The 19092-nt window shown below is 43.7% G+C and overlaps 1 protein-coding gene and 1 long non-coding RNA gene across 4 annotated transcripts in view; one reads left to right on the top strand and one right to left on the bottom strand.

Moving 5' to 3' along the window:
• LAMA3 (laminin subunit alpha 3) overlaps positions 1 to 9518 on the top strand; it is a 250272-nt gene extending 240754 nt beyond the window's left edge. For both annotated transcript variants that reach the window (XM_025429300.3, XM_025429301.3), the window contains 6 exons: positions 497 to 637; positions 4610 to 4769; positions 4865 to 4995; positions 6677 to 6770; positions 8174 to 8293; positions 8986 to 9518. In XM_025429300.3, the coding sequence (XP_025285085.3) occupies positions 497 to 637; positions 4610 to 4769; positions 4865 to 4995; positions 6677 to 6770; positions 8174 to 8293; positions 8986 to 9131 (792 nt within the window). In that variant the 3' untranslated portion in view covers positions 9132 to 9518. The remainder of the gene's footprint in view (positions 1 to 496; positions 638 to 4609; positions 4770 to 4864; positions 4996 to 6676; positions 6771 to 8173; positions 8294 to 8985) is intronic.
• Positions 1 to 18867, bottom strand: part of LOC112647954 (uncharacterized) — a 39092-nt gene extending 20225 nt beyond the window's left edge. For both annotated transcript variants that reach the window (XR_003128592.3, XR_004817251.2), the window contains exons 1-2: positions 18768 to 18867; positions 17966 to 18094 (exon numbers count right to left, since the gene is read on the bottom strand). This is a non-coding gene — a long non-coding RNA (uncharacterized LOC112647954). The remainder of the gene's footprint in view (positions 1 to 17965; positions 18095 to 18767) is intronic.
• Between the last annotated feature and the right edge of the window lie 225 nt (positions 18868 to 19092).

Raw genomic sequence — 19092 nt, 5'->3', positions numbered from 1 at the left:
CTTGTAGAAACAGGGAAACATTTTTTTTTAAAGATTTTTAATTTATTTATTCATAGAGACAGAGAGAGAGAGGCAGAGACACAGGCAGAGGGAGAAGCAGGCTCCATGCAGGGAGCCCGACGTGGGACTCGATCCCAGGTCTCCAGGATCACACCCCAGACTGCAGGTGGCACTAAACCGCTGCTGCACCACAGGGGCTGCCTGGAAACATTGTTTTAAAAAAGTGTCCTGTGGGACGCCTGGGTGGCTCAGTGGTTGAGCATCTATCTGCCTTCAGCTCAGGTCGTATCCTGTAGTCCTGGTATCAAGTCCCACATCGTGCTCCCTGTGGGGAGTCTGCTTCTCCCTCTGTCTGTGTCTCTGCCTCTCTCTATGTGTCTCTCATGACTAAATAAATAAAATCCTTAAAAAAAAAAAAAAAGTATCCTGTGACCAAGAATAACATCACCAATTGTCAAAGATAAAAAATGATTACTATATTTTCTTTACTCTTAAGGTGGTGTTTGGGCAAGATGACAAGAAGGGGCACCTAATTGTGGATGGTCTGAGGGCCCGGGAGGGAAGTTTGCCTGGAAATTCCACCTTCAGCCTCACAGCACCTGTTTACCTGGGATCATCTCCCGCAGAGAAGCCAAAGGTAAATAGCTATGTTTCACCAACGCACAAAAAGATACTCAGCATCACTAATCATGAACGAAATGCAAATCAAAGGCACAATGAGTTATCACCTCACAACTGTCAGAATGGTTATTATCAAAAGGACAAGAAACAACAAGTGTTGGCAAGGATGTGAGGAAAAAGGAACCCTCATGCACTGTTGGTAGGAGTGTAAATTGGTGCAGCCACTGTGGAAAACAGTATGGAGGTTCCTTAGACAATTAAGAATAGAAATTCCATACAATCCAGTAATTCCACCATGAGTATTTACCCAAAGAAAATGAAGAAAGATGCTAATTCAAAAAGATATATGCACCCCATGTTTACTGTAGCATTATTTTCAATAGCCAAGATATGAAAGCAACCCAAGTGTCCACTGATAGATGAATGGATAAAGAAGATGTGATACACACACACACACACACTCACACTGGAATATTAGCCACAAGAAAGAATGAAAACTTGCCATTTATGACAAGAGAGTTGGACCCAGCGGCTATTTTGCCAAATGAAATAAGTCAGGCAAATACCATATGATTTCACTTATTTGTAGAATCTAAAAAAAAACATATAAACATATAAGCAAAAATGAAATAGACGTAAATACAGAGAAGAAACTGGTGTTTGGCAGGAGAGGAGGTAGGGGATGGGTCAAATAGGAGAAAGGGATTAAGAGGTACAAATTTCCAGTTGTAAAATAAATAAGTCATGAGGATGTAAAGCACAGCATCAGGTAGATGGTCAATAATATTGTCATAACTTTGTATGGTGATGGACAGTAAATACACTTAGCATGGTAAGCATTTCATGCAAAAAAATAAAGTTATGCTTTAGAACTTATATAAAAATAATTTACCTTATAATTATGAAGGTTATCAAAAGGTACAAACTTCCAGTCATAAAATAACTAAGTCCTGGGAATATAATGTACATTACAGTGACCACAGTTAATATATTGTATTTTATGTTTGAAAGTTGCTAAGAGAGTAAATCATAAAAGTTTTTATCATAAGAAAAAAAGGTTTGTAACTATATGTAGCAATGGATGTTAACTAAACTTATTGTGGTAATCATACCAATATGTGTATGTATATATATATATAGAGAGAGAGAGAGAGAGAATTGCTATGCTATGCTGTACAACTGAAAATAATATGGTATATGTCAATTATATCTCAATTTAAAACATTTTAATATATAATAATTGTAATTATGTAAGATATTCAAGAATCTCAAAATATGGGATCCCTGGGTGGCGCAGCGGTTTGGCGCCTGCCTTTGGCCCAGGGCGCGATCCTGGAGACCCGGGATCGAATCCCACGTCGGGCTCCCTGTGCATGGAGCCTGCTTCTCCCTCTGCCTGTGTCTCTGCCTCTCTCTCTCTCTCTGTGACTATCATGAATAAATAAATAAAATCTTTAAAAAAAAAAAAAAGAATCTCAAAATATTTTCAACAGTCTTTTAAATTATCTAATTAATGTCCCGAAGCCCACAGAAAATATTCCCCATTCCCAACCCTTCACTTTTAAAGTTCAGCTTGAGACACAGGCTTGAAGGAGTGAATCTAAGGCTTTTCCATGGTTTTATAGACATGAATTGTTTCTCTTCCAGAGAATGCAGAAACATAGGTTTTAGGTTACAGATGGAGAATTTTTATTAAGGTTTTTTTTATTCAACTTTAGCAATATGTGCCACCTTCAACATCTTTGCCAAGATTAAAAAAAAAATTACTTAATAGCTTGTTCTTTGTCAACTCACTATTTAAGTTTTTTTTTGGCACGTGCTTGTGAGCAGGGTGGTGGGGGAGGGGCAGAGAGAGAGAATCTTCAGCAGACTCCACACTTAGCACAGAGCCAGAGGCAGGGCTCAATCTCACAACCCTGAAATCATGACCTGAGCTGAAATTAAGAGTTGGAAACTTAATTAACTGAGCCACCCCGGTGCCCTAAATTTAAGTTTATTTTAAAAGGATGTCTTCCCATTAATGGAAACCCAGTATTTTTTTACCATAAGTGTAAGTAACCATAAAATAAATATATGTAAACAAATGGTGTGATGTTTGCTTGCAGTGCAGCAGGAAGGGCCAAGACTCAAATCTGGGCCTGGAAATGGACATAATTTGAACAGGAAATTTCAGCCAACTTGGATTGTAGGCATGCAGGCTGACCTAGCCTAGGCCACCATACCTTTGCCTGGGTTCAGCCTGGCCCACTTGAGTTTTGCAATGGGGTTTGGGTCAAAGCCCCAGCAAGTCATAAAGTATTGTTTTGCTTTATTTTATATTCTACAGATCATATATATATTTATAACATATCATATAGTTATATATAATTAATATATATTAATACTGCATATAGTAATAATACATTATTATATATAATGACTATTATGTAATATATATGATATATTGTATAATACATATATGATGTATAACATTAATTGCCGAGGAGAATCCTCGATGTTAATGTTTACTTTTCTTTTTCTTTTAAGATTTTATTTATTCATTCATGAGAGACACCTAGAGAGGGGCAGAGACATAGGCAGTAGGAGAAGCAGGCTCCCTGTGGGGAGCCTGATGTGGGACTCGATCCTGGCACTCCGGGATCACAGCCTGAGCCAAAGGCAGACGCTCAAACACTGAACCACCCCAGGTGTCCCTAATGTTTACTTTTCGGTAACCTCTGTACCTATTTCCCTCTCAGAGAAATCACAGGATAGGGTAGCTATTCAAGAGTGCAGTATGGCTATTCTTTTGACCTGGATAGGTCACACTCAGCACTTAATATATGGGACGACCCGTAGTACTGCATCTACATCACTCTTACAAACTGAGTTTCCTCATGCAGCATTCCTTCCACTCAAGGGTGCAAACCATGGCTTCCCCTCCTCCACACCCTTTCCTCCAATCAATGTCTTTCTCTGAATATCAAAATCTGCAGTGGGCTGTTAGGGATTCAGTTAGGGATCACCTTCCCTGGAGAGTCGAAGTGGTTTCAGATACAGGCTCTTCATTGTATTAGATGGTAAATCTTAAGAAACTAAAAATTTCACCAGGAGTCCAATTGGCAGTTTATTGTTGACACTGACACCATATGCATCTCTACTAAAATCCCCGTGTCTTAAAATGATCATACACTGCATCTGTTTTGTAGGATTCCAGAGTCCTAAAAGCCTTTATTCTGGAAGGGGGTTTAAGGATTTTATTCAGTGATTCTTCCATTTTTTTGAAGATTTCTCAAAAGTTATAGCCTTTCTTCCCAGAAAAATGCACATATGGAGAGCATCTGGTATGTAATTTAAGAGATCACAGAACCCTAGAGGTGCATCCTTGGGCCCCAGGTGAAGAGCCCATGTTCCAGGCCACCTTTAGGTGCTCTATGCCTGCCCCCCGACGCTGTGCATTGTGTCTTATTTTAACTCCACCGCTTTCGTGATTTGTTGGTGGTGCACTGAGCCCAATAATGTAGGCAGCTTTTTTACACTTTATTATTTTCGGAATGCTTTGGCCTCTTTTTCAGTCAGCTGCCCCGCATTAAGCAATCACATAGGCTCATGAAACCTGAAGAAGTGGTTTGTACCTGCAAAGAGACAGTGAGATCTGTATTCAGCGAGGTGGAAATTTCCCCTGTTGCAGCCCTTTCTGTGTGGACCAGGGTCGGGTCACTGACCAGCACTAGCTAGCAAGCTGCACTGCCCCTGCCCCCTGCACACACACCACTTGGTTTGGTGGCACCCTCAGACTTCAGCCACCCACCGGACATCTGGTATGCAGGTTTTTCTTGGCAGTGTGGGCAGGGAGCCAAACACAACAGTCAGGCCCACCTGACTCTGAAGCAGGATAGATGAATCCCCCTACCTGCCCCCTTTTACAGGCAACTGCAACCTTGGCTGCCCACGTGTGTCTGGGAGCTGTGGCTTAATGAAGTTTGCTTTCTCTTCCACTTGGTTGCAGAGCCTCCCCCAAAACAGCTTTGTGGGATGCCTGAGGAATTTTCAGTTGGATCTGAAACCCCTGGACACCCCTTCTGCAAGTGTTGGTGTGTCGCCCTGCCTGGGTGGCTCTTTGGAGAAAGGCATTTATTTCTCCCAGGAAGGAGGTCATGTCATCCTAGGTAAGGGGCAGTTTGGAAAAGATTGTGTCTCTGAGTCTGAAGAACTCCATCTTTTCTCTTGAATTATGATGTTTTATCTTTTTTTCTTTTGAAAGCTAACTCTGTGCTATTGGGGCCCGAATTTAAGCTGGTCTTCAGCATTCGCCCAAGAAGCCTCACTGGCATCCTAATGCACGTCGGGAGTCAGCCAGGGAGGTACTTATGTGTTTATATGGAGGCCGGAAAGGTGCGTACTGTTTGATGACAAGGTCTATGGGTTTAAGTAGAACCACTTTCATTTCAGGAGACCACAGTAGATGGAGTTGTGAGGGAGTGGGATCCCATCTTGTTTTAAGAGACCTGATTTTAGGACTTAGTGTTTTTTTTTTGTTTGTTTGTTTTTTTAGCGTATCGTTTGGTCATCGTTTGGTCATCTTTAAAATTGGAAAAACTCAAATAAGCTGGGCTGAAATCTAACTGCACCACTTAGTTATATGGCCCCCCAGGGAAGTTACTTAACCTACTTCATATTCACTTTCTTTATCTTTAAAATGTGGATAATAATGCTTATATCTTAGAGCTTTTGCCATATACTGTCATATACTCGATAAATGTACATTTTTCTCTCCTCCCCTTCATATCCCTTGTCACATCTCTACTTTTATTCATAAGGGCAGTACCAGAAGTCAAGGGATAGATGTTCTCAACAGAAGTCTATAGCATGTCATACTCAGGCCCATGGCCTGGTGTCTACTGAATCAGTTTCAGATTTCCCGTATGGTCCCTACACCAACCCACCAGCCTCTCTGGCTCCTGCAGCCAGGCTGGCCCCTGGGTCTGCCCTCCGGGCTTCCTTTGGCTTGGCATGGATTCCTCCCTCAGTGTACGCTTCTACTGCTCATCCTGCCCATCCCTCATGGGCCTGGTCATTACGCTATTCTCACCACCAGCTTATATCTATTGCCTTTTCAAAAATTCTTGTAAAAAACAAATCCTTACAGGAAGGCCTCAAGGCAAAGAGCAAATAATGATAATCTTAAGGAGAAAAAACTCAACTGAGTAAATTTGAAGATCTAATTGACTTTATTAATCAATTCATGAATCAGGCAGCATTTCATCTAGCCTTGAGTGAGGGCTGGCTTCTCAGGAAAGGGGGAGGGGTGGGGGGGGGAGGCTCCAGGAGGGCTTCTGGGGAAGAAATACACACACAAAAATCAAGACCTGATGACCTTCATAACAGCACTGACATTGTTCAGCTGGAAAATTGCCTGAGAATTGGCTGCCCTATTGAGCTACATGCAAATTAAATGCAAATTAGTTACCAAATCGCTTATTTTCCTCCTCACATTTGTTCACCTTGGTTCAGCCCTTGGCCCTGGCCCAGAGAGTGGGAATGCGAGATTCTGCACGCTAGCACAAAGTGCCTGACCCCTGACACATGCCCAGTACAAATGCAGTTAGCTTGCTGAATTCCTTGAACAAGAACCCCATAGAAGGCATGCATTCATGGAGTTATTATAATTGTCTGGCCCTTGCAGAGGGGTGCAGGCCTCAGCCAGCACTTTTGCCTTTCAAATTTCACATCCTTCTAAATGGAGCCACTGTCACGTATTAATAGCAGGGGAAGGTCTTCAATGCTCATCAGTGCCCTTTGAGTAGAGCCTGACAGAGGAGGGGCTTGGATGGGGAGGGCAGCGCCCATCATCTTAGGCAGCAACTTCAGGCTGGGCCCTGGGTTTGTAGCTTGCTTGCCTGGAAGGGAGGCAGCAGAGAGATTCCTGCAAAGCCTTCGCCTGGTACAATCACCTGCTGTGGGAGGGGGCTTGTGTCTAAAGTGCTTCAGGGTGGTGGGGGGTTGCGAAGGGAAGAAAGCAGGGAAGTTGGCTCCCCCAGCCAGAAGGCAATAGGAAAATGCATGTGTGTTTCAGGTCACAGCCTCAGTAGACAGTGAGGCAGGGGGGATCCTGACATCGATCACACCAAAGCAGTCTCTGTGTGATGGACGGTGGCACTCGGTGACAGGTATGATGTCCAGTGGCCTGTTGTTCACACCCTGAAACAGTCTCCCTATCCTTCTGGACTTGAATGTCCCAAAGGCAGCCTCAATTCCTCAATCCATTAGTGTCTGACCAGGCTGGCCACCCAGGTTAACACCGTGAGAACATGTTCATCATCAATCCTAACTGTATTTATGTAATTTAGGGCTGCCGCAACCCATCCTCCAATGCAGACACAGAAAATTTTTTTTTTAGCTCAGCAAACTGAGAATCTGTGTTTGTTTTCAAGGCAGTATAACATTATGATTTAGATTTTGGCTCTGAAATCAAAAAGAACAGAGATCAAATCTCAGCCCCAGCCCTTATCTAAGTGACCTTGGGCAAGCCACTTAATTGCTCTTTATCTTCAGTTTCCTCCTCTGCACAAGGGAGGTAAAAGTAGCATCCACCTCCCAGGGCAAAAACCAAATGCAATAATATATGTAAAGCGTGCAGCAATGCCCAATACGTAGTAAGTGCCTAGTAAGTATCTGCTCTTACTATTGTTAAAGTTTATTATTGGGTTGTTTTTATTCAATAACCATGTAATATGGGCAGCCCAGGTGGCTCAGCGGTTTAGCGCCGCCTTCAGCCCAAGGCATGATCCTGGAGACCCGGGATTGAGTCCCACGTCGGGCTCCCTGCATGGAGCCTGCTTCTCCCTCTGCCTGTGTCTCTGCCTCTCTCTCTCTCTCTCTCTCTCTCTCATAAATAAATAAAATCTTAAAAAAAAAACACTTAATATTACTGAAGGTGGTGTAGACAGATCACCAGGTGGAGAACAGGCATAGCCTCCCAAACCAAATCTGTGATTTTATGAATAACCTGTGCACATTAGTTTGGAGAAACATTAAAACGCATTGGCTAAAATACCTTTTGTACAAGAGGTAGTCTCTTCTTGTCTAATTGGAATGCCAACTCCAAGGCGATTAGTTAAGATTGTTAACACTGGAAGAATTTTATTTGGAGGGTAAAAAGCGACTCCATTTTCAGGAGTCAGTGTCTCCCTGGAAAGAAGCTAAGATAGCATGGAATAAACATGGCCTGTGGAGACTGGGGTTGGAATCCCAACTCATTCAACTTATAACCAAGCCATCTTGTCAGACTCAATACTTGAGAGTCATAGTCTCTTGTCTGGGAAAGAAGAATGATAATATCTTCCTCACAGATTCATTTTAGAATTAAATTCTGTAATGTATGTAGAACACTCCAATACCACTTGGTGTTGAGAAATTAGTTGAATTTGTGTTCAGGTTGGCTGAATTCCTACCAATAGTGCTCCCACAGGAATGAGCTGAACAGAAGCCTGTGGTGACACTAGTGTAGACAGGAAGCCTTTGGCAGGGCTCTCCTCAGGTAATTGACCTGACCAGCTTCCTTTCCCCCCAGTCACCATAAAACAACACATCGTGCACCTGGAACTGGACTCAGAGAATAGCTACACAACTGGACGGCTTCCCTTCCCATCTGCCAGCACTCAGGAGCCAATACATGTTGGAGGTATCCCAGGTAACTCTTACATTGGCTTCTTCTACACCCGTGTTGCCCCGTGTCTGCTCTTAACATTTCTATCTTAACCCACTAAATCCAATGCCTTTGGTTAATAGTTGGGCAGCAGTTGGCTGGACAGTGGAGACAGTGAGGCCCTTTGCTCTAACACATGGGAAAAATCTCATTGCTAGCGATGGGCAAATTGTATAGCCCAGGCCATATTACTGCTGCTGCTTCTGGTCCAAGCCTATCATTTATAAGCCCCTCCTAAGAGGCCTCATTAACCTAGAAGCCTGATATCAGCAAAGAATCAGGAAAGGGGCTGAAACTGGTCTCTCCTCTCTAGGCATTTAGTTTTACTGGTGAGTTATTAAGCTTTGGGGGGCCAGCATGGAGAATCAAGCAGGTTCTGGAATTTTGCCTGGAATGAGCCTTGTCATTCTTCCTTGTTTTATGTTCCTCCAAATAGTTTGTTAATTTTATGGGTCTTCCGTGACCAGAGTTGTTATCTATTGATTTAGCCTATGGAATCTCCTTCTTTGAAGATTTTGAAGAGTAGACTTGTTGCTATTTATCACAACAGGCAGGGGCATTGGGTGCGTGGCCCAAGACCCTCGGTACCTTTAGCTCTAATGAGACTATTTCTTAAGTTGGGTATGTTCACTTGACAGTGTGAATTACACACTGAATGCCTCCCTTTTCTCTTGAAGCCAATTTGAAGACCCTGAAGCTGCCCGTGTGGAAATCATTTTTTGGCTGCCTGAAGAACGTTCAAGTCAACCACATTCCCATCCCTGTCACTGAAGCCTTAGATGTGCAGGGGACTGTCAGCCTGAATGGCTGTCCTGACCACTAACTCAAACCTTTCCAGCAAGGGAAATCACCTTCAAAACTATGGCGACCCAACATACCTCCCTCTCTCTCTGCAAGATCGTTGCTGACTTGAGATGCCATCTAGACTAGTCTAATTTTGAATTCCAACCACATTTACCGATCATTTTGGCATTTGGTGCCACATGCGTATTTTATATGAAAATCCCATATCTTGAAGATGCTGAACAAATTGTTACATGCTTTCAATAATATCTTTTTCCACTAAAAATTAAATGTCTTTTGAAAAACATTATTTTCCACCTGTTAAAAAAATAAATATCTTTCAAAGCACTTTAAAAACACAAAAAATTGTACATGTGTTAAGGGGTTATAACTTATGGGGTTAAATAAAAGCAGTGTACTCTTTAAATTATGATGTCTTATTAGCATTAAACTAATGGCTTGATGGTCATTGTTAATCATACTAATTCTTCAGCATGTGTTCAGTGTGCTGCCTACAACATAGTTTTCCACAGATGATTGTTAAGCACATACTGGTGAGGTACTATGTGTGCTCAATGTTGGACATACAATCAGGCAAAAGAAGTAATTCCCACCCAGAAGGAATATGCAGTCCAACTGGAGAGACACACAGTATTCATAAAATAGTAAATAACAAACGGAATTAATGAACCTGTATTTCCCTTTGGTTTCCTATGTACAGTGTGCTACCAACCAAGTCTAGATTATGATTATCAATTCCTTGAGGGCAAAAACTATCTAGGAGGGGAGCTGAGATAGATACACATCCTATAATTAAAGCTTTGCATGGCAAGCTAACAGGCATCAATAGGAAGGAGGAATTGCTTCTGGTTTTATCTACAAAATAATGAGCTATGTACTAGACCAGTATTATTACCCAGCACCAGTCTTCCTAATGAAGACAACTATATAAGCATTTTTGTGTCTCCTACATAGAATTTGTCCCTCAGAAGAAAAAATAACAAATAATACTAAAATTTGGACATAGTAATCCTATATGGTATTTTTATTGCTCCCTGCCTGCCACCTCTGAAATGGAGCCACATTCCCTTCAACCCAGTGCTCTCCTGACCCTCACACTGCATTCCTGTGCACATGCTTTCTAACAACCATATCTATGTAACCATGGACTATTCTCCTGGAGAGGTAGCAAGTTCTGCAACACAGAGGGCATTCAACAGAGGCTGGCACCATAGTGGGCATTAGAGGTGCTATGTTGACTCAGACATTGAATTGCATGACCTTAAGCTATGTGTTTTCTGAAAACGTTTGATTTTCTTTCTTTTTTAAAAAGATTTTATTTATTTTATTCATTCATGAGAGACACACAGAGGGAGGCAGGCTCCCTGCAGGGAGTCTGATGCAGGACTCAATCCCAGGACCCAGGCATCACTACCTGAGCTGAAGGCAGACGTTCAACCACTGAGCCACCCATGTGCCCCATGAAAACATTTGCTTTCTTTTTTCTTTTTTTTTAAGATTTTATTTATTTATTCATGAGAGACACACACAGAGAGAGGCAGAGACACAGGCAGAGGGAGAAGCCGGCTCCATGCAGGGAGCCCAACGTGGGACTTAATCCCAGGTCTCCAGGATCATACCCTGGGCCAAAGGCAGGCACTAAACTGCTGAGCCACCCAGGGATCCCCAACATTTGCTTTTCAAATGACAACTTCATCAGATGATTACCACCCAGACACTGAGTCTGCATGAGCATCCATTTTACCTGTCTTGGCACCAGCTTCACTAAATGGGTGGTTCTTTCCTCTGGGTTCGTGCTGTTAATCTAACTGAAAGTCATCAGTGCTGATTATTCATTAGCACTTCCTTGATTCATTATAAAGGAACAATGAATTCACTACCACCACCAGTTTTTCTTCCGTTTGGTAGTAGCTTGAAGAACAGCAGTCCCTCTGCCTTATCTGAGTATTGTCCAGCCACCAGAAGGCAGTTGAGTGTGTCACAGATGGAATTACCGTTAAGGAAACAGAAAGCCCTTGGTTTGCCTCCTCTCAGATTGTACATGTGTGTTCTCTGAAAAGAATGTTTACAGCTCCTCAACTGAACCACTGTACAAATTATTTGTAAACTTTAAAGTGCCACACAATTATTATCACTGGTGTTTTCTTCCTGGCTCAAAGTCCCTGACGGGTTGGGCTCACCTTTGGGGCAAGAGGCTGAGAAGAGACAGCAGGCTCTCTGGTGGTTGGCTTTGACCAGTTAATGACAGGTCTACAGTTGGTTTCACTTTGGTCCAGGAGAATGGGGGAATGTGAGAAAGCCAACAGCCCAGCACAACCATCCAGACAACAGTCACTTCAGGGGCATCAGGTAACTATGAAGCAGTCATGTGTCTTCCTGGGCTGCTTCGTTGAACACCTCCCAGAGTACCTCTTGACCTCATTTCTCAGTGCAAGGGGGTTACTCCTCATAACCCTCTGGCAGAGGGTAATGGCCCTGGACAGAACATGCTGACATTTCCTTCCTCCTGGGTGGGAAGTAGTCTCACTTCCCCAAAGAGAACTTTGACTTAGCTCCTTTCTGCCTACTTGCCATGCAGTGCTGCCCTGCAAAGTCCCCAGGCCCCAGCTTCTGCCCTCCCAACCACATTGATTCCTGTCCCTCTCCTGGGTCCCTGGCTTTCCAACTTTGTGTAGGTCAGTGCTAGCCTAGAGAGGCCAGATTCTTTCTTAGGAATGACGGCTTAAAGCCAGCATGAGTAGAACCATTTCTCAATAGCATTATTGTAATTGAATACAACTGGCATCTACATTCACTATAGAAAAATCAGAATATGCAGAAAAGCATAAAAATCACTCATAGCTCATCACTCAGAAATCTGTAGGTCTTTAGTTATATGTCCGTATTCTTTTCTTTCCTTTTTATCTTATTTTATTTATTTATTCATGACAGACACACAGAGAGAGGCAGAGATGCAGGCAGAGGGAGAAGAGGGCTTCCTGCAGGGAGCCTGCTGCAAGACTCGATCCCAGGACCCCAGGATCATGATCTGAGCCAAAGGTAGATGCTCAACCATTGAGCCATCCAGGTGCCCCTGTATTCTTTTCAAATGCATATGTATTTCCTTACAAAATTACAATTATACTACATATATTTTTATATGGTTTTCAAAACTATATGGTGTATTTTCCCAGGTCTTTGACTATAGAACATTCCATCAAATGAATTTATCATAATGTGTTCAACCAACCTCCAGCCACTTAGGCAACTGGGTTGTTTCAACTTTTTGTAATTATAAGCAACACTAGAATGAATATGTCATGGAATATAAACTCATTTATTTTTCTTCTTCTTCTTAGAAGTAAAACTACCAGGTCAAAGGGTATGAACGTTTTTATATTTGTGGTTAGCTATTGCCACATGTGTCCTAAAAGGTTATATATCCTCTTACATTCAAATCTTTTTAAACTGGCCTTAGGGTCTGATGCCACTAAGTATAAACTCACCAACATCTGCCCCTGGGCTTCAAGACAAGGAGCAGCTGTGGGAACAAACAGCTCATAGACAGCCACCATGCTCCAGGCTCATCTGAACCAAAATCCTGGCACCTGGAAATGCATGGTCAGCTGACGGGCTCTGATGGGTCATTCTGCACAACATGGTAAGCCTTAGAACACAAGCAGCTTTATCATTTGTTCCTAAGAACTAGTGCTGAGCCACAAGGGGCCAGGTTTGCAGAATGTGGCACTGTCAGAGAGCCCCAAACCAATGTCAGGCCTGGGACATGCTTCCAGAAAAGAGCGAGGCACTCATCCGAGGGTTTGAAGAATATACTGTGCTCTCTGGGCAGCCACTGAACCTCCGCCAGAGTTCAGTCAATGGCTTCTTCCTCCTCCATCTTGTAAGTTTGCTTTCTTTGGTTTTGAAGCTTAAGTAAGGATTCGCTGAGGCAAAATTTCTAGGGTTTAAATGGGTAGAAGCTCAAACCCCCATCCCTCACATCGCCCTGCCCCCCACAATGGAGAAATCCAGAACAGAAACCCTTTTTTTTAAACATGAGTGATAATGGTAATAATAGCACTGGCGGTTGGTGACAGATGTGTCATGTTTCCAGTTTCCTAATTTGCCCAACAATATAACTTAATTCCTCAGCATTGAAATTCTAGCAAAATGCCTGCATGCCTGAGTGTGGAAAACAGAGACAAAATTGGAATATCTGTTAATCACCCTCAGGGTGAGGAAAAGTTATTCTCCCAGAGGACAGGGTCCTAAGATGATGAATACTATTTACTGAAAATGTTTTTTTCTCCTTTGTTCATAAAAACTTCTATGACCTCAGAATGTGAAACGTACCTTTCTACTGCCAGAAGGTTTAATTCCCTATAAATTTTAAATGTGTGGTTTATTTTACTCTACATTGAGTTCTTGATAAAATGAGAATTGAGAATTTCAGAGGATGAAGGACTGGAACTTTCTACAGTCACAGTCTTTGTGACTGCACGCAGCAGAGCATACACTTACCAATTAAACCATCCCTTGCTCAAAGGGTTTTTTTTTTTCAAAGGGTTTTTGGTAATTAATCAGTAATTGTAATCATTTCATACCCAGGGAACGTGCTATCCCAGACAGATATAATGGAGCTGGATAACTGCTGATGTAGGTCGGCATGTTGTCCATTCAAAAGACAAATATCAGTAGGTACTTGCTATTCCCATGGGGAATAAGCTTCCTCAGAAGTAGTCTGTGCGCTATAAAATAAGCAAGCATCTTTAGCATTCAGCTACAGTGCTGTCAACAGAAAATAAGATCCTTAATGTCATGTTTCTGCAATGTCCTTAGTGAGGGGGAGGCCTCTCTCATGGGCTGAGGTGTTGAAGGACTTCACAAATCCCAGTAGGGTTTGTCTCCTGCTCTACTGTTGCCCATAATCCACCTCTTCTCACTTCCTCATGATTAGAGGGAAGCCCCTTGGGAAAACCTTCCCCCCCCCCCCTCCCCCTTCAGGAAAAACCTTTGCTCTAGGAAGTCATTTGAATTTGAGCCACTCCTTGCTCTCTTGGGCCTATAATTTCCATTGACTTTCAAGCATGCAGGCTTTCTGTCATAGGGTTTAGAATATTCTAGAAGTTATAAAAAAAATCACATCCCTTACTTCAAAGGCTTCTCTGAGACTTCAGTGAGATGATGAATATAAGCTGTTTGAGAAAGTCGCTGTTGGCGTTACCTGCTATTAACAATGTAAAGCAGGGAACAGACCTATCAGAAGTTGGATACGTCCTTATGCCTTCAGTGTTTTTCTGGGAAAGGAATTTAAATGTCCAAAAGTAGGAAAGCCAGAAACCTATTGAGGAAGTTTTCTATTCTACTTATGGCTTAGGTTTGTCACTTTTCCTGATTTGCCATTCCAAGGAAACAGTGGAGGAAGCCAACTTCCCCTGTGCTTATAGCATTGCCGTGTACATGAGCAAGATACAGGTCAGGGGAAGAAAAAAACCTTTGTTGTAGATGCGGCTTGTTGCCAGCTCACACCCCTTCACTCTCACCCCTGCAAGGCTGGCCACCCTGACTTCCAAATGCCAGCACCTACATTTCTTCTAGGCTTTTCTTTGATTGCCAAAGTCAGCTGTGTCCACTCAGGCAGTACGTCAGCCAGCTGTGTAGGGATTCATGCCTCAGGTGTATCCCTTGCCAATGACTCTCAGGAGCTTGTGTCTTTTTCCCCAGCTGTGTTGCAAGGATGTGTCCTGTACTGGTTCCCCGAGCTTCTCCAGCAAGATACCTCTCCAGTTGTCCATAGTGGAAACTGGCTTGGAAAGCTCACTTCATTGGCTGCCTATCCTTCTGTGTCTTCCTCTCTTTCCTCCCTCATGAATGCTGTTTCTGTCACCTCCCAAATAAGCTACCTGTACTCAAGTCCTTGCTCAGGCTCTGCTCCAGGGGATGCCAAATTTTAGATACCTTCTAACAAGTAGATCTTGTCTCTGTGTGTCTTCTGGTTGTGTCCTCTGTGGGTGTAAAGACCCCATGGAACCAGATGCCTTGAAACTCGAACCAATGTTGCAATTCCATGACAGCACAGAAAAATATTACTGGGATCCATAAAGACTCACCTCCTCGCTCCCCTACATGCCTTGTGCAATACGATAATGCATTTGGAGAAGCCCAATTCAGGCAGGAGTGAGGGGAACCAGTCAGGAGCCCATGGATGAGCAGAAAAGTTAGCGTTTAGTTTCGCCTTGATCTCAGAGGTTGCTCAAATGTCCCAGTTTCTCCAGTTCAGCCAGAAAGGTCTTTCTTGCCTTTTCAATAGAGCATGGGCAGGTAATTGGCCTTGCTATCAGAAAGTCACAAACCTACGTCCTAGGAGATAATGGGACTTTGTGTTTTTGTTTTACTTATTTATTCATGAGAAACAGAGAGACAGAGAGGTAGAGACACAAGCAGGCTCCATGCAGAGAGCCTGAGATGGAACTGGATCCCGGATCTCCAAGATCACACCCTGGGCTGAAGGTGGCGCTAAACTGCTGAGCCACCCGGGCTGCCCTAAAGACTCATGAGAAAGGAGAGCTCCTGGAGATTCTGATTCCCAAGGTAGGATCCGGGCCCAGAATTCTGTTTTCTTAAATAAATACACCAGGTGGTTCTCATAATCAAACAAATGTAGGAAAGACACGACTTCACATTTCACTCCATTACTATTCTACAAATAGGTAGATTTGCCTAGAAAATAATCCTATTACTAGCACCCAAAACAGTTATCCTTCAGTTAGAGAATCTGCATTTAAGTAAGGATCTAATGTAGTGGTATAGAATGAGGGAAATAAACCTTCTGAACTGCCACAGCTGAGGGTTATCTATTAGTGTCACACAGGAAGCATCAGAGAGCCCGCGATGCTGCCCAATGGTAGAAGCCATTTTTTTCCCTCTCATGTCAACTAGGAAATAACTCTTCCTGTCAAAGGAGAATGAGGAGCCATCTAAGCTAGGTCATATGCAATTCAGGAATAAAAAAAAAATGTAGGAAAAAGCATTACAGGCAGAGGGAAGAGCATGTGCTAAGGCACAGAGAAGAGAGTGAGCATGGCTAAGGGAAATTGATGAGAATCCCAGGTACATTGCTTGGGCAGAGTGTGACCACAAGGAGGCAGGTGCAGGTCAACAGAGAGTGCTGGGTTGGGGGTGAACAGGAGCCAAGTCCTGGGACATGAAGATCCCCCACTAGCTGCTGTGAGACATGGGAAAGCAAGAAAGAGGCAGTGGGTGAGGGAAATTTCAGTGGAGTGACAAAGCCTGAAGTCAAAGTCTGGGAGACCCAAGGGGAGTGGGCAGGAGATGAGGAAGTATTGGCAATTCGTGAAAATTACTTTCAGGTAGCTTGATTGTGATGGAAAGGAGAAAGAACTTGGGGAACATATGATTGGAGTAGATTGCTTTGTTTTGACTTAAGAAGGCAGAGTAGAGGGGCACCTGGGTGGCTCCGTTGGTTAAGGGTGTGCCTTCAGCTCAGGTCATGATCTCGGGGTCCTGGGATGGAGCCCCACGTCAGGCTCCCTGCTCAGTGGGAGCTTGCTTCTCCCTCTCCTTCTACCCCTCCCCCTGCTCGTGCTCTTTCTTTCAAATAAATAAATAAAAATCTTAAAAAAAAAAAAAAAGGCAGGATAGAGTATGTTGTATGCTGGCAAAGAGTTAGTTTGTAGGGAAAAGTTAAGGAGGATATTTGATGCTGCCAAAGAGGTAAAGGGGGCAGGAATGGACTTGGAGGGAGTGGCCTTGATAAAAGAGGAAGGAGGGCTCTTCCCTTGAGCCTAGAGGATGGGAGGATGAGTGGAGAGGGGACTCTGTGCACCCTTGGAGAACTTAGGGAGCTTCTATTTTCCCAGAGAATTAGGAGATAATGTGGTCTGTGGGAGGGGGCTTGAGGACAAAAGATAAAATGTCAGTGAGTGCTGTGGGCGCTATGAGGATCAGCTTGCCAGGTACATGCACGACAGTTACGGAGAACTTGGGGCTTCTCCAGGGATATGCTTTAAGGTAGGTTTTTGGTGGCACTGACTCACAAACTAATATTTAGACAGGTAGAGAAATAAAATAAAGCTTTCGAATCCTTATTTTTTTTTCCTTCAATTTTTGTCTTCCATTTTCCAGGTGCCAAGAGTTGACTTCTCTTTTTTAAGTTAATTAACTTATTAACTCATTTATTCATGAGAGACACAGAGAGAGAGGCAGAGACATAGCCAGAGGGAGAAGCAGGCTCCCTGATAGAGCCTGATGCGGAACTCGATCCTAGGACCCCGGGATCACGACCTGAGCCGAAGGCAGTTGCTCAACCGCTGAGCCACCCAGGCACCCCAAGAGTTGACTTCTTTACCCTCTTCCATTCATAGCCTGGTTGGCTTATTTCATCCAGTGGTTCCCAATCTCTTCAATACAGATGTCTGTGTCCCCAGACCTCCCCAGAGTTCTGATCTTAAGTGAGGCAATATATTAAGTCATTTTTAAAGCAACCCAGGTGATACATTAGTATACATTAGCTGGGATCCAGATCCTTTGCTGTCAGCCACGCTCGGGGAATAGTCCTTTCCAGTTGCTTGCTGAGCAATAACTAGAATTTTATAAGAGGTGGCCACTGAAACTCTTTTGAACTTTGTTTTATACATGTTTCCTTAACCGTGGGTTTCATTTCATTATAGCTTAACATAACTTTCATTTCACAGTGTCCCTTTCAACAAAATCTTTTGAACTTTTACCAAGTCTTGAGATTAAAGAACTCCTTTAAATATGGTTTTAGGTAACAAAAAAAATATATATATATATATATATGTTTTAGGTAGATGGGGAGGGGTGGACAGGCACATGGAGCCCAGTGATCAATACCTGGATTGAGACTACCGCATCTGACCGTTTCAGTCCTGAGTCTCAGGAAGAAAGCATTCCTTGTGAGATGGGAGGTACTTCAGCCTCACTGAAATGGGGGTGCTGCTCATTACACTAACAGGGCTCCTCCTGGAAAGAAAGTAGGAAAAGGCACCAGGAATAAGCCAGATGTTCCTGGTCCCACGTAGTTGGTAGTGGGTCCTAAAGGCTACACACACCCTTTCACTCACACACACGCATGTGCATGCACAAACGTGTATGCTCTCCCACACACTCTCTCTCCCTCTCTCTCTTTCTGTCTCCCTCTCAGAGTCCCCAACCGACAGCAAAGAGTGAGTGTTCCAGATGAGGTGGTGGGGAAGCAGAAACAGGCAGTGTGTGATGGGTCTTGCCAATGGAGAATGTGCCAGATATGCCCTTTGCAGTGATGTTTCAGTCACAGAGGTGGAGGGAGGACCACCAAATCGTCCCTTGCCTCAGGCCAGGGCGCAGTCCAGGAGCTCCACAGCCTTCTGAATAAAAGCTCCTTTGGACCGTGTATCTGCCGCGGCCACCGTGGCCACCTAGCACGGGACGTGATTGAAGCTTTTGGGATAACAGCTCAGAGGGTCTCTCTATTGTGGCACCCCCCACAACCCCCTCTCATGTCTCTTCTCCCCCTCTGAGTCTCCTCACAGGCTGACGCTTACTGTGGGTCAGGAGAGGGGAAGCTGACCCCTTGCCTTCCTCTGGTCTTGACCATGATTTGCTGCCTGCTGTAGGCATTCTCTGCAAAGTTGCACATTAAAGACTCTGCTTTTACCTCAGGGATGCAGAGAGCTCATAGGAGCTGCCCTCATGGCACCACCCTGGGAGCTGGCACATTGATGCTGGATGTGGGATGGAGACAGTGACTTGCCAGGTTTCTCAGGGCTGACACTGCCGCCCCACACATGATGACAGGAGGCACTCTGCTGGCATCATAAAGCCATGTCTTCACTGGCTGCATCCTGATTTCACCCAGGAGTCACACAGCAAACAAGCTGCACACTAGATGCTGCCCTCTCTGGCCCCACCTGTCATTCTTGGCTGTAGAAGGTTAGGCCATAGAGCAGAGTTAAGGGGGTACCGTAATAATTGAAGATCCA

The sequence above is a fragment of the Canis lupus genome, chromosome 7 (assembly GCF_003254725.2).
Source record: "Canis lupus dingo isolate Sandy chromosome 7, ASM325472v2, whole genome shotgun sequence".
In the NCBI taxonomy this organism is placed as follows: Eukaryota; Metazoa; Chordata; class Mammalia; order Carnivora; family Canidae; genus Canis; species Canis lupus.
Note: the sequence above shows the minus strand (reverse complement) of the source record. Positions and strands in the feature narration are given on the sequence as shown.